Consider the following 23796-nt stretch of genomic DNA (forward strand, 5'->3'; position numbering starts at 1 on the left):
TAACTGGGACAAAGAAAATAGGTAAAAACTAAGTTGTATATATCGGAAGATTCATAACACCAAGCAACAGGGAAGGGAGAAGACAGAAATCTCCAAGTGAGAAACACAATAATGATATCAAATGAACATAAAATGCCATCTTACCAGCATTAAAACCAATTACTAAAAGCCATAAAGCAGCTGCAGACAATAGAAATATATATATATATATATATATATATATATATATATATATATATTTGATTTTGAGAAGATGACATATTTGTAAATATATAAACATGAACTACACAAAGCAGTGTAATCCTTCATAACTACAAAGCGAAATACAGACTGGGTTCCTAGCCCTTAAGACCTCACAGACAACAGGGATATAGGGAAAGTTCTCAAAAAAGAAAACTACATCAGACTCTTTCACTGTCCTCTTTAATCATTGCCGCTTTAACATCAAGTGTAAGAATATACTCCTGGTCACAACCCAGATAAGAATCGCACATGAAATAGAGTGTGTAGGTCCTCTTTCCAGCTTCTGCAGGTGCAGAAAAATTGAGCTTGACACTGGACTTCCTTTGCAGGGTAACTCTCTTAATGGCCAGCAGTTGGTTGCTCTTTGTATCGCCAACAACAAGCCACCATCCTTCTTCCTTGGTTGTGGGATATCTAGGTGCAAAAACAGGTCCAACCTCTGTTCCACCCTCAAGATCTCGCTCAAGGGTTACCTGCACACTCACATCGCCTCCAGCACTCACATTATCACGGTTCAACACATCATATGTCAAATCAATGTTTGGAAACCGATTACAAAACCGGGCAACATCCATAAGCTGTAAGTCCGACATTTGCAAGAGCTCACGCCTCTCGTCATCTTCCATCTCCATTAAATCAAACACTGTTTCTATACTCTTTCCTGGATTTTCTTGACACTTCTTAGCCAATTCATTTGTAAAGTGTGGAACCTGAAGAAGTATCGAGTCATGTTCCCACATTCCCTGTGTCACCATCTGGCTCACCTCCATTGCTAGAAGTGCTAGACTAAGCCATTTGTTACTGGAAATAACATCAACCATTGCTTGAAGCAGCCTAATAGCAGAAAGAAGCACCTCTTGCTGGTCAGAAGCAAGATTTCCACCCACCACTTGCCTAGAAAAATGGGCTTGTAAAAGAGCATTAGCCTGGGTGTGAGGATCTGTGTATTTCGGATTCTCAAAGGAGAAACGCTGGTGATTAATCAACCTTCTTGTCAACTCCTCTTCACCTGGTCTTATAGGCAACCGTTTATACTCCGACGCTGAAGCCAATATTTCCAGTAAGCCCTTCAACTTCGTTTTGGAGGACAGGGAAGAGCTAAATCGCTCTATTGTCGTGTAACTGATATAATAGTATGACGCTATCATGCCAAGGTTCAAAGGTGAAAGCAAAAAGTCATCCTCAACAGCAACGCATTTGCTTGCCTCCAAGTCACTGATAGCATTCTCCACCAGCTCTGAGAGGTGGTCCGACAGATGCCTGTGACTAACACCCTGCAGATTGTAGTAGTTTGGATTCTGTGGCAGCCTTCTATACATGAAGGTCCATGTTAGGTAATCCACCGCATCCTGCTTGTTCTGAATAACTCCCACAACCACCTCAGCAATCAAATTGTCATGGACATAGTGTTGCAGATGGCTTTCAACTGGGAATGCATCATACAAGAACTTCTTGTAGTAGTCCTTGCGTGGTGTATGGCAAAGGATGACACACTTCCCACAGCTATCTACAAGAGGTCGACTGGCATGACCCATCATCTTCAACAAATCAGTAACTGGATAATCAGTGTGCATATTTTCCCTACCATCATAGTACTGTGTTCCCGTCACCACCACCAAATGGGCAGATAGTGGTACTCCCCAACACATTGTACTGTTCATTACACATACTTGAATCCATCCAGTTTCAAACAACGTCTTCACTATTTCCTGATCAGTGCCGCTCAATCCGTCATGCAAGTAACCCACACCATACTTGAGTGTCTCTTTCAGCATAGGTTCATTGATCCTCTCCACAAAAGGCTCCAGCTCTTCTGCAGATCGTAGCAGAAACATGGGTGTGTCTTCTCTGTCCATACTAGAATAACTCATCAGATCAACAGCAGTCAGGCGTGCATGCTTCCTCGTGGGAACGTACACAATTGCAGGCTTTCCTTTCCTTGCATGTTGGACAATTGCAGTATATGTGTGTTTTGTCATGGCTTGCATCCTAGCTTCAAAGTTGGCAATATCAACATCTTGAATGTGAATATCCAGTGGCACGGGCCTAACACCAGAAGGAAAGTTGAAGAGCCCATGAGATGTAGCCCCAATCCATTCTCCCAAATCCTTGGCATTAGCTAGGGAAGTTGACAAAGCAACGATGCGGATCTTGTTCTCAACCCGGCTTGAAATATATCTCATCCGAGAGACAATCACCTCCAGGATTGGGCCACCTTGACCACCAATCAGGTGTAATTCATCAATAATGAAAAGACTGACTTGCTGAACATGCTTTCGCTGTTTCCAGCGACGAGATAAAGCATCCCATTTCTCAGGCGTGCTGATAATTAACTGACCCTTCTCTAACAGCTTCAGATCTTTGGCAGTCTCCCCAATTAATTTAACAACTCTAATTCCCAGAGAGTCTCCAAATTTCTTCTTCCAATCACTGAACCGCTCCTTGGCCAGAGCCTCTAGTGGAGCTATATACACAGTACGACTGATATTATCAGGTCCTTTCTGATGATTCCTCAATATGGCAAATTCAGCGCAAATGGTCTTCCCACTACCAGTTGGAGCTGCAACCAAGACATTGTCATCTGAATTGTACAAAACGGTGAATACCTGAGTCTGAACCGGATTGAAATGCTTAAAATCTTGATAAAGTGCTTCATATGCTGGATGCCTCAATGCAGTAACTGGTAGAGGTTGTAAGTCTAGTAACTCAGTGGGAGGAAGATATTTTTCTGGCAAAGTCAGGTGTAGGAAAGAGACTGGCAAAACAGTCTCAGACCCTAGCCACCTGTCAGAGACAACACGAATGAAATACTGAAGGGGCAATGGCTCATATATTGGGACTGTGAAGTTCAAAGTCTGGTCTTTATCAATATACTGCTTCTTCAGCATGAAATATTCATGATGAAGAATATATTCCCCATCATTGTCTTCAACAATCACCCAGAAAGGTTCTACAAAACCATGGACCGCGTCCTCCCACTGGAAATCCGGTGTAATGGTCAATTCTACCCTCAAGACTGACCGGGTAATTGGCTGAACATGTGCTGCGAGGTTCAGCTTCGGGAACTGATGAATACACTTGTCTAACATTCTACCCTTCTTCGGGAACCGGATAAACTCTCCCAACTCTTGTGATGAAAGATCGTAATAACGCTCCCAAGCAAGATCTTTCTTCTCCAACTTCATCAATATCTCATTTGAAATGTCGTGGAATTGGCGGAGTGGTGTTTGTACGCTCCACATCCTCTTACTTATCATTTTGCACCATTTCAAGGTCTTCTCAGCTAACTTAGCCCATCCTCTCTTCAGAACAATCTCAAAAAGGGCTCGCATCAGACGTGCAGCACTTTGAGATATATAAACCATGTCGGATGATAGAGACAACCCTTCAAGCTTCAGCCGTGAAATATACGCCTGCAGTAGAACATTGATCTTGGTTCTAGGCTCCTCAAGACTCTCTTTTATCGGAATAGGGACACGATCTAGAAGCTTTGCCAATTCTATTTTCTCATCTTGTCTGACTGTTACATATTTGAATTCCTCACTGAGAGAGAAAAGCCTACAAAGTTCAATATCACCCGTGATGGGCTTCAAATGCTCATTGTACGTGGAAATTGTCCCATGAGTTATGTAATAATAGCTCGCAATGCGCCCCAGGTCAGTCACCTGGAAATATCCACTTCTCTTATCGTACTTAACCAAGTTACTCTTGTCCAGCAACGTAGCAGCAGAATAAACCAAGTCAGCACGCCTTCCCTCCAAAGCATAATCAGTTTCGAGGGCATCCGCTGCTAGACCATAAAGTGTGGGATTCTGTACCATGCGAACATAGAGGTAAGTATATAGGAGCCACTTGCATGCCTCTTTGACATTCTGTACTGTCCCAAGAACAATCTCTGCATTCAATTGATCAGCCAACTTGGATATAAACTGACTTTCAATAGGAAGCTGTTGATTCATCAAAGAAAGATAATATTGCAGTTCACTGTGTCCAGTTATGATGATTCCTTCACCATAAGTGTCATATTGAGGCCTTCCAGCACGGCCAAGCATTTGCATAACATCAAGAGGACTGAGTTCAGTCCATGCTCCTTTTTCAGGATTGTAAATCTTGGTACCTTTTATAATGACAGTATGTGCAGGTAAATTTACACCCCAAGCTAAAGTTGCAGTTGAGACCAACACTTGCACATGTCCATCAGCAAAAAGCTCCTCCACAAGCTGCCGATCAGTTCTGACCAAACCCGCATGGTGAATTGCAAAACCATATGGTAAAAGATCTTTGAGATCATTGCTCTTGATAAGCTCAGTTTGAGACTGTAAAATTTCCCGAGTTAAACCATCCTCCTTCAAAAACTTAGTAAGGGTGTCATTACCAAGTGCAGCATGCCGGATTGCTTGAGCTGTTTTAGTTGTTTCTTTCCTAGAATGAACAAAGATAAGCACCTGATGCTTTCCTGCAACACTAATCACCTTCTCATAGCAAATATCATTCATCAACTGGAACCTCTGCAGTGGCTTCTTAACAGTAATTCCAATATACTGTTGAGCCAACGGTACAGGTCTATAGCTATTGTCAAAATGGAAGAGTCCTTTATTCAGATCAACTCGCAAAAACAAAGCCACATCCTGATAATTTGGAAGAGTTGCTGACAATCCAACAAGCCGAATATGCTCTTTTGTGATTTCAATCTGTCTGATAGTTCTTGCAATGATACTCTCCAAAACAGGACCTCGATTGTCATGCAGGAGATGTATCTCATCTATAATAACAAGTTTAACAAGCTGCATATAAGTGCGATTACCTAACTTTCTAGTTATAATATCCCACTTCTCAGGGGTAGTCACAATAATTTGAGTCCCTTCAATCTGTTGACGAGTTAATGTTTGATCACCGCTCAACTCTTTTACCTTGACACCGTAATGTTCCAAACGCTTGGAGAGATTGCCAACCACTTCAGAAACAAGGGCTTTCATAGGTGCCACATACACAATCTTATAATTGGTGTGGTTGAATGATCCATCTAAGTTGCGGTTTAGAGCGATTTGCTGAAGTATAGTGAGCATAGCTACATTGGTCTTCCCAGCACCCGTTGGAGCACAGAGCAAGATGTTCTCTGGGGAAAAGAGGGCAGTCTCATATACTTTACTCTGAACCCTATTCAATTGGGTCATCCCACTGAACGCTGGTTGAGCCCACACCGGAATAGAGGAGATCTTCACAAGCTCTTCTCCAGGGGCTAGTGGCTTTGGCTTCAGTGCTGGCACGTGAACTTCCTCATACCCCTTCTTATGATTCCTATAAGACCCCACTGGAAGCTCGCATTTTTTATTTGCCATCGACAGACTACCTTGAGGAAATGCAAGGCTGTCAAGATTAAGCAGCTGGTGTTGCCCCATTAACCAAGCATTATCATTATCTCTGTCACCATCTTTGAGATGCCGAGCTTCTTCCCTAATGTTTTTCTCCAAATGCAGTTGCCTCTCTTTTGCAGTAGACCTAGTAGCATGCAACTGCTCTAGTACCGCGGCATGATCTGGCCCCAACCGCAACATCTCTTGTTCAATTTCCTTCCTTTTCGCTTGGTCTTCAGCCCGTGCAAGACGGGTACACCATACTACCTTTAGCCGGTTCCGCAGAAGATATTTGATGAGAGTGAACTTATCAAATTGGAGATGCAACAGTAGCTTGGTTTCTACTTCACGATCATCGCCTTCAGCAAGAGTTTTGAGAACCTCTTCAGCAAGCTTTTGGCTCTGTTGCGGATCGATCTGGGGCTCATAAGCTCGAGAGATCTTTCTTTGAAGCCAATAAGCATCTACGTCCTGAACATTCAAGGACATTCCGTCATCCGCCTCACGCATCTCATAATCAGCAATGATAGGCATAGCACTAGAACAGTCGGCATCCAGCACATCATTGTCCTCATCCTCTTCATCATCAAGGTCACTCTCTTCTTCTTCTTCTTCATTCTCCTCAAACTGAACAGCTACACCAACATCATCATCCAGAGGTGCATCGCCATCGCCATCGCCATCACCTTGATAATCAGTGATGAGTCGCCCAATCGACACCAACTGGTCAAACACCTCATTTGATACGGAATTTAACAGGTTTTCAATCTGTTTTTTCTTCTTATCAGGGTTGGTAAAGTAGTCATTTTTTAAGACAGCCAATATCTCATCAGCTGCAGCAGTAACAATATTCAATGGTTGGCCGCCAAGTTGCTGCTGAATGAGGCTGAGCAGGGCCTCATAAGCAGCCCTCGTTTGCTTGGTTTTAGGTTGGTAAACACCTTCTTCCTCAGTTGAAGTAAGAACACTTTCAAGTAACCGTCTCTTCTTGCTTTGTCTATGCCAATCAGAGACAAGTAGTGGTTCGCGCTTCCTAGCAGCCTTGTCAGGTCTACCCTTGTAAGCACGATCACCAAATGTTTTGGGGTCTATTTTCCCATAAAGAGACTCAGGTGAGTTGGCTCCGTATTCATACACTGCTTGTGCTTCCAAATGGCCCATCACAAAACCTACACCTAGTTTGAATTTGAATTGGAAGGAGAGATTCTGATGTGAAGTAAATTGTAGGGAGGGAGAATATAAGGGATGGCGTTGGACGGAATTGATGAAATACAATACTCCTATAAGGGATATATATACTAGTTGGCGGAGGAGCTCAATCCCAATTCCAGTTGGCCTACATTGCCGGTTTCAATCCCAATCCCAGTCGGAATTGGCGGAGGAGCTATGCGGTTTCAATCCCAATCCCAATCCCAATCCCAATTCCAATTGGATTAAAAAGGCCTACATTGGCAGTCTCAATCCCAATTCCAATTGGCCTACATTGCCGGTTTCAATCCCAATCCCAATTCGATTTGGGTTAAAGAAAAAAAAGCTTTTGAGTTCTAAACTGGCTGAGCCTACAACGGCTCTAACCTTAACTACGGGAAACAAATAAATTGAGACCAAATAAGCATTTAAAATTATGTCATGATTTATGTACTAACTTAAAATTAAAGGTAATAATGTAAGCTCCTAAAAGTAATTTTATTTATTTAATTCAATTAAGAATAAAACATGATACCACACAAGTTTTAATATTGTCTTCACATTGTAATTGTAATGTTGATTAGTGAAGTAGGGATTCTGACTTAACAATATGCAAGGATTACAATGTATGAATTTGTAATGCTGAGATTAATGATGCAGGAACTATCACCTAATAAGAAACTGATGGTTCATTGAAATGTAGGGATTAATACTTTGTTAACACTAGTACTGAATTAGTACCTGCACAATGCACACACATAAATCATGTCAAATTGTGATTTATTTATTTGTATTATATGCAAATAACCTAAAATATAAATTATTCACATATACATTATAGATATTAATTAAGAAGTAGGACATAAAATCATTTCTCAACTAGTAGATAACTTATTTTCTTTTTCTATATGCAACGACACAACTCTTTGATTTTAGTACTTGCATTTTATTTCTTGATTAATATTAAAAATACCAAACATGTCTTATTATGATCTGTCTTATTTGAATACATTGGATCATATTGTTTCAACAAAATTCTTACTACCCTTTTGTTTTTCTCCTCAAATTCAAATAAGTCTTATTCTTCTATATTTTTATATAAATTTTTTATGTTTTTGTTCTTTCCTTATAATTATTGCATTATTCTTTCCTTAATATTGTTATACCGTCATGTGATCTTTTATTAGCTTACCAATTTATTTAATATCTTCCTTTTTTTTTTTTTAATATCTTGCTTATTACCATTTGAAGGAAAAATGTTTTCTTATAAGTTCTAATTAATTTTTACGGTAATGTTTTACCTATAATAATATCACTTCTTATTTTAAATGTAACTTTGAACTAGTCTAAAATATTAATAGATAGTTCTTTAATTATTTATTTCAAATCTTTGAGTTATCTTATAATTATTTTTGTATTACGTGTAATTAAATTTCTTTCTCTTTAGATTCAAGATACAGATTTGATTTTAAATTTTCGATAGTAAAATTACCTACATGTAATATTTATTTATATTTTTAAAATTTTTAGTTTGTTATCAAATATTATTTTTCTTTATCTAGTAAAACTTCAATTTCGTGGTCCTATCTATAGTTGAGCGTTCTTTCTAATCTCAAGTTTTGATAGTCTTTTCCTTCCATTTCTAATATTAAAACCTTTTGAATTCTTAATTATTTTTGTTACTTTTGCTATTATGTTATCTAATATATTGTATTATCACATTGTCGAATGACTTTTTATTAACTTTTCACTTCATTTAATATTATTTTTCACTACCATCCTTTAATATTATATAGATATATGTGCAATTTTAAAATTTTAAAATAAATATTTATTTTATTTTAAAACTATTGCTCGAAATTCTTAAATTATTTGAATTTGTCAATATTATTTTTAAGTATTCTATATTTACTCTATTTTATTTTCTAAACTAATTCTTAATATAAATTTTCTCATATTATCTCTATTTTATTTTTTATTTTTTATTTTTATATTAGACTTCAGTTATGTGGCCTTATCCATAACGTGATCTTTCGTATCATAATACTTCTCATTTCAAATTAAAATAAGTTTTATCTTTTTTGTAGGAGGAAACTTTTTATCTTTTTATCTGTTCCTTATTTTTGCTATTACATCATTCAATACTTAATATTATATTATCACGTGGCTTTTTATTAACTTTGTTTGAATTTAATATTTATTTCTACTACATTTATTTTAATATAATACAGATTAAGCTTGAAAATTATTTCAATAGTAACTTTGACTCTATTACTTATATTCAAAAATATAATTTTTCTTATCATATTTCAAAAAAAAAAAAAAAAACCTCCTCTCAAAGTCAAATAAATCTTATCCTTCTACTTTTTACATTGGATTGTATTGTCAAAAACTCATCTTATGCACTCAAACTTAGATTAACAGAGCTCAATTCAAATATTAATTATAAAAAAACTATTTTTTATTTATTTGAACACATTATATCTAATTGCTATAACAATATTTTCACTATTATTTATTTCTTACATAATGTTTCCAACAAACAAAAATATGAAATGAAGGAAAACGGATCATGTGGTTAGTGCATAACTATTAAAATAGGAATCTTTATTTTTAAAAACTTTTAAACTCTATTTACTATGAAAATAGGAGTCGATCGTAATTAATTTCCCCATATATTAGATTTGATCAAATCTGATTTGTCTTAATCCTTATTAGATTTGTCCATTTTTTTTTAGATTTTTGTCATAAAAGATCGAAGTGACTTTTTATTAATGTCACTTGGCTTAATATCAAGCTTGATTATCCCCCTTAATATAATAAAATCTAGTATAATATAAATAGGTATAGAGTTTTGAAAAACTATCAACACGATTTAAAAAGATTTTTTCCCATATGGAGGATGATATAATAGGCAGAGGAATAAATCTAGAAAGGTTGCTTATCTTGTTAATTTAAAAAGATTTATCTCTGAATTTAAACTTAATGTTATTACCTAATTTAGATGACTTTGTCCTAAAATTTCCAAGTGCCTTATTTTTAGCTTGTCACTTGGCTTAACTACATTGCAAACTATTTTCCTTATATATATATATATATATATATATATATATATATATATATATACTAGTATTAGCACCCGCGCGGATGCATGAACATTAACCATATCAAGTATTTGAGTTATTTGGATTATATGTAAATAATCTTAAAATTTAAACATTCTCGACAAATATAGATAATTATTGGATATTAATTAAGAAACACTACATGAAAAAGATTAACCATTTCTCAAATCTCCTAGTTACAATTATATTTTCTTTTTTGGTGCCATTCTCGTCGGTGTCATTAAAATAGTCAGAAAGAAAAATAATAACTCATATTTATGGCGAAACAATCAAAGGTTGAGACGATGAAGGACTCTTTGGATACGACTTGACTCTTTTACTACTACTTGAACTCTTAAAAAATATTTCTATTTTAAATTTCAGTTTCTAAAACTTTATTTTTCAATAATAATAATTTTGATAATAATGTAAGTGAAAATATTATCCTTAATTCAAAACTTATTTTACCCGGCTATCTAAAAATTTAAATAATTCTTTAGCGAGTGAATTTGTTTTCCAGTATAACTCCATTTTGATATTTGACACTAACCATATTAAATATCTAATTTATTTGAATTATATTTAAATAACCTTAAACTTTAAACCTTCTAGATAATTATAGATAATCGTTAGATATTAATTAAGAAACACTATGTGAAAAAAGACTAACATTTTCTCAAATCTTGTAGTGATAATATATTTTTGCACAATTTTCATTGGTGTCAATGGAATCTAAAAATAGTCACGAAGCGAAATAATAACTCGTATTTATGGAAAAGCACAAAGGTTGACAAAATATGAACGACTCTGTGGTTACGACATGACTCTTTTACTACGACTTGAACTCTTATTTCGTATGCTGTTATCTTTTAAAAAAAGTTTCTATTTTGAAATTTCAATTTCTAAAACTTTTATATATTTCAATAATGATTATCTTTATAATGATGCAAGTGAAAATATTATCCTTAATTTAAAATCCACTTTAATCGGCTATCTAAAAATTTAAATAATTTTATTGCCGGTGAAACTTTATTTCAGTATGACTCAATTTTGAGTTTATCGATATCTCAAACAACAGATTTTGAATTTTGAATAGCCTATTAGCTTGCTACTTAGCTTAACCACAATGCCAATAGTATGTGGTAACTTTATTCTTTTCTCGATACCATACTTGGCTTAACCACAATGAAAACTATTCAAATTGCATTTAAATTCAGATTTGAATATCATATCAGTTTGTTACTAATAGTGATTTTTGAAAAACGACATATAATGTAAATTAAAAAATTCTTATCTTATAATCTATGTATTTGAGTTGAAAAAAATATATATTTGAAATCGATGAGATCAACTTCCAAAATTTATATACTCAACAAAGATGAAGCAGAAGAAGAAATTCATTGTCATCTCTTATTTCTGGTTTTTAGTTTTTCCATATATTGTTTTCTATATTTATTTTCTTTTATCTTATTTTTTATGGTTTTTTTTTTGGTTAAAAAAATTAATTTATTTCACTATAAAAGGATGAGTTATAATAGAAATAGTCTAGATAAGAAATTTATTTATATTTTTAGTCTTTGGTTGAAATTCTTTCATATTTTTCTTTTTTCTTTATCTAATCAACTTAAATAGGTGCTCACCCAACTACTAAATTAAAAAATTGAAGGATATGTAATTTATATATAATTCATATGTAATATATGTATAATCACGTTTTGTCGGTATATCATCTATGTATATTAGCTATAAAAAGTAAAATATAAATCTGGCCACATATTTATGTAAATATTCCATAAGATCTTGTTTACTTGATTTTATCCATGATATGACTTTTGTTATAATAATTTAAAAAACTCCCTACTAAAATTCAAAAATATCTTATCCTTTTATTTTTAAATTATGTTATATTTTAAAAAATAATCCCATTTCGATATAATTTATTTACATTTTTTTAAAAACAATTCACGTCATACCAATTTTATTTTTTTAAAATATACATTTTGTGTAATGACCCAACCGGTCATTTTAACTTTTAGAACCCCGTTCCCTAAAATAAAACTTTCTGTAGGTGCTTGTAATAATTTATGACTTGCGGGGATGGTTGGTTCGGGATTTGGAAGTGTTTGAGGTGAAACCGGAACACTTGGTTCCTTAAGTTGGCTTTAAAGTGCTAAGTTTGACTTCGGTCAATATTTTGAGAAAATGACCCCAGAATAAAATTTTGATGATTCCAACAGCTCCGTATGGTGATTTTGGACTTAGGAGCGAGATCGAAATTTTATTTGGAAGTCCGTAGTGAAATTAGGCTTGAAATGGCTAAAATAGGAATTTAAAGTTTGAAAGTTTAACCGGGGAGTTGACTTTTTGATACCGGAGTCGGAATCCAGTTCCGAAAATTTTCATAGCTCCATTATGTATTTTATAACTTGTGTGTAAAATTTGAGGTCAATCGGAGTTGATTTGATAGGTTCCGACATCGAATGTAGAAGTTGAAATTTCTAAGTTTTATTAAGCTTGAATTGGAGCATGATTCGTGATTTTAGCATTGTTTGATGTGATTTGAAGTTTCAAATAAGTTTTTATGATGTTTTAGGACTTGTTGGTGTTTTGGGTTGAGGTCCCGAGGGCCTCGGGTGAGTTTCGAATGGTTAACGGATAAAATATTTGAGTTAAAAAGCTGCTACAATATTTCCTCTTCTGTTGGACATTCTGGGTTGTGATCGAGCCCACGATCGATCCTTAAGTCAAAGTCAGGGACGAGGCTCAGTATCGAAGCCTCGATCGAAGGCAAGGCTCGAGGGCATGATCGAAGGTAAGGCTCGAGGGCTAGGATCGAGACCCAAGCTCGATGCCCTGATCGAAGGCACATGTTCGATGCCCTGATCGAGGCCATGACCGAGGTCCAGGCTCAATCCTGTGATCGAAGTCACGATCGAGGCCTAGGCTCGAGGGCCATGATCGAAGCATCGATCGAGGCCCTGTTCGAGGCCCAGTTCCGAAGTGCTGGACAGTGTTATAAAAAGAGGACATTCGTCCCATTTGCCATTTTTGACGAACTTGAGTTTGAGCAGAGACAACGTTTGGTGGATTTTCAAGGGAAAATATTGGGTAAGTGATTCTAACTCAAATTTGGTCTACATATACAAGTATATCATTGTGTTCACCATAAATTAGTGTTTTGAGATTGAAATTTGGAAAAGTTTAGAAATCTCATAGAAACAAGATTTTGAGATTTCGGTATCGATTCGGAGCCGGATTTGAGTGAAATTGGTATGGTTGGACTCGTAATTGAATGGGTTATCGGATTTCATAACTTTCGCCGGATTCCGAGATGTGGGTCCCACGGACGAATATTTAATTAATTTCGGGATTTGTATTAAAATTGTAGTATTTTCTTATAGAGTTGATTTCCTATAATTTTTAGTGATTATATCGAATTGTTTTGGCTAGATTCGAGCCAGACGGAGTTGGATAATCGTGGAAAATGCCTTATAGTGGATTAAATTGGAGCAAGACGAGGTAAGTCTCTTGTCTAATATTGTGAGGGGGAAATTACCTCATAGGTGATTAAAAATTAAATAATTGTTGCTAATTGTGGGGGCTACGTACGCACGAGGTGACGAGAGTCCGTGCGTAGCTACTATTAATGCTAAAGTCCGGGTAGTTTAGGACTCAAAGCATGCATTACTTGTGTAAATTGTATTCTTTGATTAATTAATATTAATTGATATATATGAATATATATTGTAAATTGTTAGATAAAGATATTAAAGGATGAAAACCTCATATACTTGATTCTCTGTTTAAATTATTAATTGTTAAAAGAAATTATTCTTCCTCCCAAATTTATCTCATAATAAATATACTCTCCTTCCGGAGGTACATAAAAATGTCCTCCTTTCTTGTGGAGCGGGCCGAACGCCTCGGCAGGATAGATGCATCTATGGATCGCGCACGTCCCTCAGCAGTGTACACGACACTCTGGATCGGGCCGTACGTCCTCAACAGAAATCGTGCTTAATAATAATAATTACACGATACTTTAATAATTTATTTCAGCTTGAGAAGCTAATTAATTATTTGGAAAATTCTTAAAATTTAATGAATCATTATTCTTGTTTGTTTATGGAATTAATTGTTACTCCTGTAAATGAGATTTAATTGATAAATTAAAATTTTTCTGAATTGAAGGAATTTAATTAATATATTGAGAATTGTTACATTTGAAGGAATTTGATTATCTCTGATGATTAAATCAATTATTGTACATTCTGTAAATCATGCTGATTTAAATATTCTAGTTATATTTCAGTTATTATTATTGACCCATAGTGAGTGTCAAAGTCGGCCATCTCGTCTCTACCACTTCAAGATTAGGCTTGATACATACTGGGTACACGTTGTTTACGTACTCATACTATATTTGCTGCACTTTCTGTGCAGGATCTGAGACAGGTACTAGTGGAGGACCTATCATCACATACCCACGTCATCCCGAGGCATAGTGGTAAGCTACCTTTCTAAGCCGTTCTGCAGCTACCAGCGTCTCTTCTTATATTTATATTCTGTCTATTTCATTTCAGACAATATTTGGAGTTTTGTATAATCTACTAGATGCTCATGCACTTGTGACACCGGGTCTTGGCACACACACATTGGTAGAAGTTTGTATTTTATTATTTTCTTGGAATAAAAGTTTAACCAATGTACGTATGATTTATTAGTTGGCTTGCCTACCTGTAGTGTTGGGCGCCATCACGACCTATAGATGATATTGGGTCGTGACAACATGGTATCAGAGCACTAGGTTCACGTAGGTCTCACAAGTTATGAGCAGACCTAATAGAGTCTTGCGGATCGGTACGGAGACGTCTGTACTTATCTTCGAGAGGCTATATGGTGTTACGAAACTACCTTTCTTCATATTCTATCGTGCAATTGATGTAGTACTAAATATCTTTCTCTTATTCTCTCACAGATGGTGAGAACACGCTCTAATGAGATTCTAGACCAGGGAAGAGCTATTCCCCCAGTTACTAGAGGCCGAGGCAGAGGCCGAGGGAGGGCTCCAGCCCATGGTAGAGGGCGAGGACATCCCAGGACTATTCCGGTTATGCCGCCAGTGGATCCAGCAGAGAATCCCATTATTGAGGAGCAGGGTGAGGTGCCTGTGGCAGAGCCAGCTCCGGTGGACTTCACATCTGCACCGGGATTTCAGGATGTCATGGGTCGTATGCTGCGATTCATGGATAATATGACTCAGGCCGGTTTATTTTCGGCGGACCCAGCCACATCTCAGGCGGGCGGGGGAGCACAGACCCCTACCGCACAGGCTCATGGACAAGCAGCTGCTGTATATCAGACCCAGAGTGCACTACCCGTGGGTGGAGTCCAGCCAGTGGCAGCAGCTACACCTGAGCCCAGGCCAGCTGTAGCCGCCGATCCTCAGAAACTATTGGGAAGATGGACTAGACTACATCCTCCTGTCTTCCGGGGTGAGCGACATGAGGATCCACAGGATTTCATTGATCGTTGCAAAGATAGACTGTACAACATGAGGATATTGGAATCCTATAGGGTTGATTTCGCTACTTTTCAGCTAGAGGGTAGAGCCCGTAGATGGTGGTAGTCTTATGCTCTTGGTAGACCAGCAGATTCTCCTCCCATGACTTAGGACAGGTTCACCCGTATCTTCTTGGACAGGTATATTCCACCCTCCCAGAGGGAAGAGTTGCGGTTTAAGTTTGAGCAGCTCCAGCAGGGTCAGATGTTAGCGACTGATTATGAGGCGAGGTTTTCTGAATTATCTCGCCATGCACTAATGATATTCCCTACTGAGGCGGAGAGAGTGCGAAGGTTTGTAGCCGGTTTACATACTGGTATTCAGGCCACTATGGCTCGAGAGGTTGAGATGGGTACTTCTTATGAGCGAGTTATGGAGATAGCCCGGAGGATTGAGGGTGTACGTTAGCGGAGCCGAGAGAAGATTATGAGAGATAAGCGGTTCAGGTACTCTGGATAGTTCAGAGGTGCTCCGTCCGGGGGCAGAGGTCAGTTCGTGAGGGGACAGTCCAGCAGACCCCCATATCCAGCACCACCACCTCCTCGAGGTGCTCCAGTGCGATCTTATCTCAGTGCTATCCCAGAGAGTTCTTACTGCCCACCAGCTATTCAGGGTCTTCCCAGTGGGTATTTAGGTCCCCAGGGCCAGACACTTAGTCAACAGCCCATCGCACCGAAGAGTTGTTATGAGTGCGGGGATCCCAGTCACATGCGGAGATTTTGCCGCAGGCTTCGAGGTAGACCAGTACAGCAGGGTCAGTAGCCTATGCTTACTGGACCAGTTGCTCCACCAGTAGTCTGACCACCCAGAGGTGGAAGACAGGTGGGTAGGGGCCGTCCTAGAGATGGAGGTCAGTCAGGCGGAGGCCAGACAGTTGGTGCTCCAGCTCGGTTCTATGCTTTTCCAGCTAGACCAGATGCAGAGGCCTCAGATGCTATGATTACAGGTATTATTTCTGTTTGTGGCAAAGATGCCTCAGTATTATTTGATCTAGGATCTACGTATTCATATGTGTCATCTCTATTTGCTCCATTCATGGGTGTTTCTCGTGAGTCCTTGAGTACTCCTGTATATGTGTCCACTCCTGTGGGCGATTTTGTTGTTGTGAACCGGATCTACCGGTCCTGTATTATTACATTATGTGGTTATGAAACTAGAGCAAATCTCCTATTGCTTGAGATGACCGATTTTGAGATTATTCTGGGCATGGACTGGTTATCTCCATATCATGCTATTCTAGATTGTCATGCCAAGACTGTTACCTTGGCTATTCCAGTATTGCCTAAGCTGGAGTGGAAAGGTTTGCCTATTAGTTCATTTAATCGAGTTATTTCTTTTATAAAGGCTCAACACATGGTTGAGAAGGGTTGTTTGGATTATCTAGCCTATGTTCGGGATACTACTGCAGAGACTCCGACTATTGATTCAATGCCTGTAGTTCGGGAGTTCCCCGATGTATTCCCGTCAGATCTTCCAGGTATGCCACCTGATTGTGATATTGATTTCTGTATTGACTTGGCTTCAGATACCCAGCCTATATCTATCCCACCGTATCGCATGGCTCCGAAAGAATTGAAAGAACAACTTGAAGAGTTACTAGCCAAAGGGTTCGTCAGACCGAGTGTATCTCCTTGGGGTGCACCAGTATTATTTGTGAAAAAGAAGGATGGAACAATGCAGATGTGTATTGATTATCGCCAATTGAACAAAGTCACTATTAAGAACAAGTACCCGTTGCCGCGTATTGATGATCTATTTGACCAGTTGTAGGGTGCTAGGGTATTCTCTAAGATCGACTTGAGGTCGGGGTACCATCAGTTAAAGATTCGGGATTCGGATGTTCCGAAGACTGCTTTCCGTACTAGATATGGTCATTATGAGTTTCTGGTAATGTCTTTTGGTTTAACTAATGCCCCGACAACGTTTATGGATATGATGAACAGGGTATTCATGCCATATATTGATTTGTTTGTCATTGTCTTCATTGATGACATATTAATCTATTCGCGCAGTAAGGAGGAACATGAGCAGCATATGGGATTAGTGCTTCAGACATTGCGGGAACAAAAGCTATATGCTAAGTTCTCTAAATGTGAGTTCTGGCTTGAGTCTGTAGCATTTTTGGGACATATTGTATCGGGCGAAGGTATTAAAGTTGATCCCAAAAAGATTGAGGCAGTTCAGAATTGGCATCGTCCCACTTTGGTGACTGAGATCAGGAGTTTTCTGGGGTTGGCAGGTTATTATCGTCGGTTCATGGAAGGTTTTTCATCTATTGCAGCACCTTTGACCAAATTAACCCAGAAGGGTGCCCCATTCCGATGGTCCGATGATTGTGAGGTGAGCTTTCAGAAGCTCAAGACATCATTGACTACAACACCAGTGTTAGTGTTGCCTTCCGGTTCGGGGATGTATACAGTATATTGCGACGCTTCGCGCGTTGGCTTGGGTTGTGTATTGATGCAGGAAGGGCAAGTTATTGCATATGCTTCACTTCAGCTGAAGCCCCACGAAAAGAATTATCCGGTACATGATTTAGAGTTAGCTGAGATTGTTCACGCTCTTAAGATTTGGAGGCATTATCTTTATGGGGTGTCTTGTGAAGTTTACACTGATCATCGCAGTTTGCAGCATTTGTTCAAGCAGAGGGATCTAAATTTGAGACAGCGCAGGTGGTTGGAGTTACTAAAAGATTATGATATTACTATCTTGTATCATCCGGGCAAAGTAAATGTGGTTGCAGATGCCTTGAGCAGAAAGGCGGAGAGTATGGGTAGTTTGGCTTTCATTTCAGTAGAGGAAAGGCCATTAGCCTCAGATATTCAGTCTTTGGCTAACAGACTTGTGAGGCTGGACATTTCAGAGCCCAGCCGAGTTCTTACATGTGTTGTGGCCCAGTCTTCACTATTGGAGCAAATCAAGACTCGCCAGTATGATGACCCACACCTGGTGGTTCTTCGTGAAACGGTACTACGAGATGATACCAAGGAAGTTACTATTAGAGTGGATGGTGTTCTGCGACTCCAGGATCATCTATGTGTTCCTAATGTGGATGGGCTGAGGAAAAAGATCCTGGAAGAGGCACACAGTTCTCGATATTCTATTCATCCAGGTGCTACTAAGATGTATCGTGACTTGAGGCAACATTATTGGTGGCGACGAATGAAAAAGGACATAGTTGAGTATGTAGCTCGGTGTCTAAATTGCCAGCAAGTTAAATATGAGCACCAGAGGCCAGGTGGCCTACTCCAGCAGATGACCATACCAGAGTGGAAATGGGAACGAATTACTATGGATTTTGTAGTTGGGTTGCCGCGGACCTTGAGGAAGTTTGATGCAGTTTGGGTGATTGTTGACAGGTTGACCAAGTCGGCACATTTTATTCCTGTTGTGACTACGTATACTTCAGAGAGGTTGGCCCAGATTTATATTCAGGAGATAGTTCGGTTGCACGGTGTGCCAATTTCCATCATATCAGATAGAGGCCCTCAGTTTACTTCACATTTTTGGAGAGCAGTATAGAGTGAGTTGGGGAACCGTGTAGAGCTCAGCACAGCCTTTCATCCGCAGACCGATGGACAGTCAGAGAGGACAATTCAGATTTTGGAGGATATGCTCAGGGCATGTGTGATTGACTTTGGAGGTTAGTGGGATCGTTTCCTGCCTTTGGACGAGTTTGCTTATAATAACAGTTACTAATCCAGCATCGAGATGGCTCCATTTGAGGCTTTATATGGTCGGCGATGTCGTTCACCTATCGGATAGTTTGAGCCAGATGAGGCTAAGTTATATGGTACTGATTTGGTAAGGGATGCCTTGGAAAAGGTAAAGTTGATTCAGGAGCGACTTCGTACAGCACAGTCCAGACAAAAGAGTTACGCGGATCAGAAAGCGCGTGATATATCATTTATGGTAGGTGAAAAAGTTCTCTTGAAGGTTTCGTCGATGAAGGGAATTATGAGATTCGGGAAGAAGGGCAAGTTGATCCCAAGGTTTATAGGCCCATTTGAGGTGTTGAAACGAGTTGGGGAGGTTGCTTATGAGCTTGCCTTGCCTCCCAGCCTATCGGGAGTTCATCCATTTTTTCACGTATCTATGCTCCGGAAGTATCATGCCGACCTATCACATGTGTTAGACTTCAGCACAGTTCAGCTAGATAATAGTTTGGGTTATGAAGAGGAGCCAATTGCCATTGTTGATAAACAGGTTCGCCACTTGAGATCCAAGAGGATTTCTGTAGTAAAAGTCCAGTGGAAGGGCCACCCAGTCAAGGAAGCGACTTGGGAGACCGAGGAAAACATGCGGAGCAGATATCCAGACTTATTCAGCACTTCAGGTATAATTCTACACCCGTTCGAGGACGAACGTTTGCTTAAGAGGTGGAGAATTTAATGACCCAACCGGTTATTTTAACTTTTAGAACCCCGTTCCCTAAAATAAAACTTTCTGTAGGTGCTTGTAATGATATATGACTTGCAGGGATGGTTGGTTCGGGATTTGGAAGTGTTTGAGGTGAAACCGGAATACTTGGTTCCTTAAGTTGGCTTTAAAGTGCTAAGTTTGACTTCGGTCAACATTTTAAGAAAACGACCCCGGAATAAAATTTTGATGATTCCAACAGCTCCGTATGGTGATTTTGGACTTAGGAGCGAGATCGAAATTTTATTTGGAAGTCCATAGTGAAATTAGGCTTGAAATGGCTAAAATAGGAATTTAAAGTTTGAAAGTTTGACCGGGGAGTTAACTTTTTGATACCGGAGTCGGAATCCAGTTCCAAAAATTTTCATAGCTCCATTATGTAATTTATGACTTGTGTGTAAAATTTGAGGTCAATCGGAGTTGATTTGATACGTTCCGACATCGAATGTAGAAGTTAAAAATTTTAAGTTTCATTAAGCTTGATTGGAGCATGATTCATGATTTTAGCATTGTTTGATGTGATTTGAAGTTTCAAATAAGTTTGTATGATGTTTTAGGACTTGTTGGTATTTTGGGTTGAGGTCCCGAGGGCCTCGGGTGAGTTTCGGATGGTTAACGGATCAAAAATTTGAGTTAAAAAGCTGCTGCAATATTTCCTCTTGTGTTGGACATTATGGGTTGTGATAGAGCCCAGATATCGAGCCCACGATCGATCCCTGAGTCGAAGTCAGGGACGAGGCTCAGTATCAAAGCCTCGATCGAAGGCAAGGCTCGAGGGCATGATCGAAGGTAAGGCTCGAGGGCTAGGATCGAGACCCATGCTCGATGCCCTGATCGAAGGCACATGTTCGATGCCTTGATCGAGGCCATGACCGAGGTCCAGGCTCAATCCTGTGATCGAAGCCACGATCGAGTCCTAGGCTCGAGGGCCATGATCGAAGCCTCGATCGAGGCCCTGTTCGAGGCCCAGTTCCGAAGTGCTGGACAGTGTTATAAAAAGAGGACATTCGTCCCATTTGCCCTTTTTGACGAACTTGAGTTTGAGCAGAGACAACTTTTGGCAGATTTTCAAGGGAAAAACATTGGGTAAGTGATTCTAACTCGGATTTGGTCTACACATACAAGTATATCATTGTGTTCACCATAAATTAGTGTTTTGAGATTAAAATTTGAAAAAGTTTAGAAATCTCATAGAAACGAAATTTTGAGATTTCGGTATCGATTCGGAGTCGGATTTGAGTGAAATTGGTATGATTGGACTCGTAATTGAATGGATTGTCGGATTTCATAACTTTCGCCGGATTCCGAGATGTGGGCCCCACAGACGAATATTTAATTAATTTCGAGATTTGTATTAAAATTGTAGTATTTTCTTATAGAGTTGATTTCCTATAATTTTTAGTGATTATATCGAATTGTTTTGGCTAGATTCGAGCCAGACGGAGTTGGATAATCGTGAAAAAGGCCTTATAGTGGATTAAATTGGAGCAAGACGAGGTAAGTCTCTTGTCTAATCTTGTGAGGGGGAAATTACCTCATAGGTGATTAAAAATTAAATAATTGTTGCTAATTGTGGGGGCTACGTACGCACAAGGTGACGAGAGTCCATGCGTAGCTGCTATTAATGCTAAAGTCCGGGTAGTTTAGGACTCAAAGCATGCATTACTTGTGTAAATTGTATTCTTTGATTAATTAATATTAATTGATATATATGAATATATATTGTAAATTGTTAGATAAAGATATTAAAGGATGAAAACCTCATATACTTGATTCTCTGTTTAAATTATTAATTGTTAAAAGAAATTATTCTTCCTCCCAAATTTATCTCATAATAAATATACTCTCCTTCCGGAGGTACATAAAAATGTCCTCCTTTCTTGTGGAGCGGGCCGAACGCCTCGGCAGGATAGATGCATCTATGGATCGCGCCGCACGTCCCTCAGCAGTGTACACGACACTCTGGATCGGGCCATACGTCCTCAGCAGAAATCGTGCTTAATAATAATAATTACACGATACTTTAATAATTTATTTCAGCTTGAGAAGCTAATTAATTATTTGGAAAATTCTTAAAATTTAATGAATCATTATTCTTGTTTGTTTATGGAATTAATTGTTACTCCTGTAAATGAGATTTAATTGATAAATTAAAATTTTTCTGAATTGAAGGAATTTAATTAATATATTGAGAATTGTTACATTTGAAGGAATTTGATTATCTCTGATGATTAAATCAATTATTGTAAATTCTGTAAATCATGCTGATTTAAATATTCTAGTTATATTTCAGTTATTATTATTGACCCATAGTGAGTGTCAAAGTCGGCCATCTCGTCTCTACCACTTCAAGATTAGGCTTGATACATACTGGGTACACGTTGTTTACGTACTCATACTATATTTGCTGCACTTTTTGTGCAGGATCTGAGACAGGTACTAGTGGAGGACCTATCATCACATACCCACGTCATCCCGAGGCATAGTGGTAAGCTACCTTTCTGAGCCGTTCTGCAGCTACCAGCGTCTCTTCTTATATTTATATTCTGTCTATTTCATTTCAGACAATATTTGGAGTTTTGTATAATCTAGTAGATGCTCATGCACTTGTGACACCGGGTCTTGGCACACACATATTGGTAGAAGTTGGTATTTTATTATTTTCTTGAAATAAAAGTTTAACCAATGTACGTATGACTATTAGTTGGCTTACCTAGCTGTAGTGTTGGGCGCCATCACGACCTATAGATGATATTGGGTCGTGACATTTTGTTACACTTGAAAATCGATATAGAAATTATCAATTAGAAACTAATATTCCTCTTGTTGAAATTCGAGAAAAAAAACCTTTCATATAATCTAATGATTCACAACTAATATTCTTCAATGAAAAAAGTATTATACCCTTGCAATGTTGGCTTGACTGCAGCTAAATGAAAAATTTCAGCTTATATCCTTTAATTCCTATAAGGTGCAAAATTGAAATTAATGATATCAATTGTATAGCTAAAGTTTTGCTATTTGTTTGATGTCCATTTATACAAATTGACTCGTCAAGCAAACATTCTTCAAAAAGAAAAAAATAAATTTTTTGAATAGTGACTTATTTTTGTGATGTTTCTTTCTCCGGCATGTAGGTTTACTTCATTATATATGTAAGTAAACTTTTATTTAATTTTTAAACTCTTTTTTGTTAACTGGATAAACATAGACGTGTACCCTATATATTATATTTACTTTAAAAGAAATTCCCTTTATTCAAATCTAGCTATAGTATTTTAAAGAATTTTAATTATATGATTTTAGATGTGAAAGAGTTTTATAGTTATATGGAGTAGTTTTATTATTATTATTATTATTATTATTATTATTATTATTATTATTATTATTATTATTATTATTATTATTATTATTATTATTATTATTATTATTATTTTGCCAGAGGCGAAGTAGTATTTAAATAATTAGAAAAGATAACAAAAGTTCCTAACATGATTGCATATGATCATTAATCGAATTAAGTATGGTACCAAAAGATAAATTTATTTTTTATTTTAATTCAAATTTAAAAACTTGATCTATAATATATATATATATATATATATATATATATATATATATATATATATATAGAGAGAGAGAGAGAGAGAGAGAGAGAGAGAGAGAGAGAGAGAGAGAGAGAGAGAGAGAGAGAGAGAGAGAGAGCCAAATATAGAATAAAGTTGCCATATATTATTGACATTTATTAGCTTGCCACTTGGCTTAACCACAATGCCAATTATATATGGTAACTTTATTCCTTTAATATATATATATATATATATATATATATATATATATATATATATATATATACCGAATGCCTTTTCATTTTGCAGCCAATGGCTTATAATCAACCCATAAGCGAGTTGATTATGCACCCACT

At 37.6% G+C, this 23796-nt stretch overlaps 1 protein-coding gene across 1 annotated transcript; it reads right to left on the reverse strand.

The window, feature by feature from the left end:
* Positions 1-259: 259 nt before the first annotated feature.
* On the reverse strand, positions 260-7210 carry LOC138908934 (DExH-box ATP-dependent RNA helicase DExH12-like). Its single transcript, XM_070199721.1, has one exon. It carries the CDS (start codon positions 6756-6758, stop codon positions 402-404), a length of 6357 nt encoding a protein of 2118 aa, XP_070055822.1. The 5' UTR covers positions 6759-7210; the 3' UTR covers positions 260-401.
* Between the last annotated feature and the right edge of the window lie 16586 nt (positions 7211-23796).

The sequence above is a fragment of the Nicotiana tomentosiformis genome, chromosome 4, assembly GCF_000390325.3.
Source record: "Nicotiana tomentosiformis chromosome 4, ASM39032v3, whole genome shotgun sequence".
In the NCBI taxonomy this organism is placed as follows: Eukaryota; Viridiplantae; Streptophyta; class Magnoliopsida; order Solanales; family Solanaceae; genus Nicotiana; species Nicotiana tomentosiformis.

Coding starts and splice junctions, on each gene's coding strand:
- LOC138908934 (XM_070199721.1), bottom strand. CDS start 6,758: ATGGGCCATTTGGAAGCACAAGCAGTGTATGAATACGGAGCCAACTCA.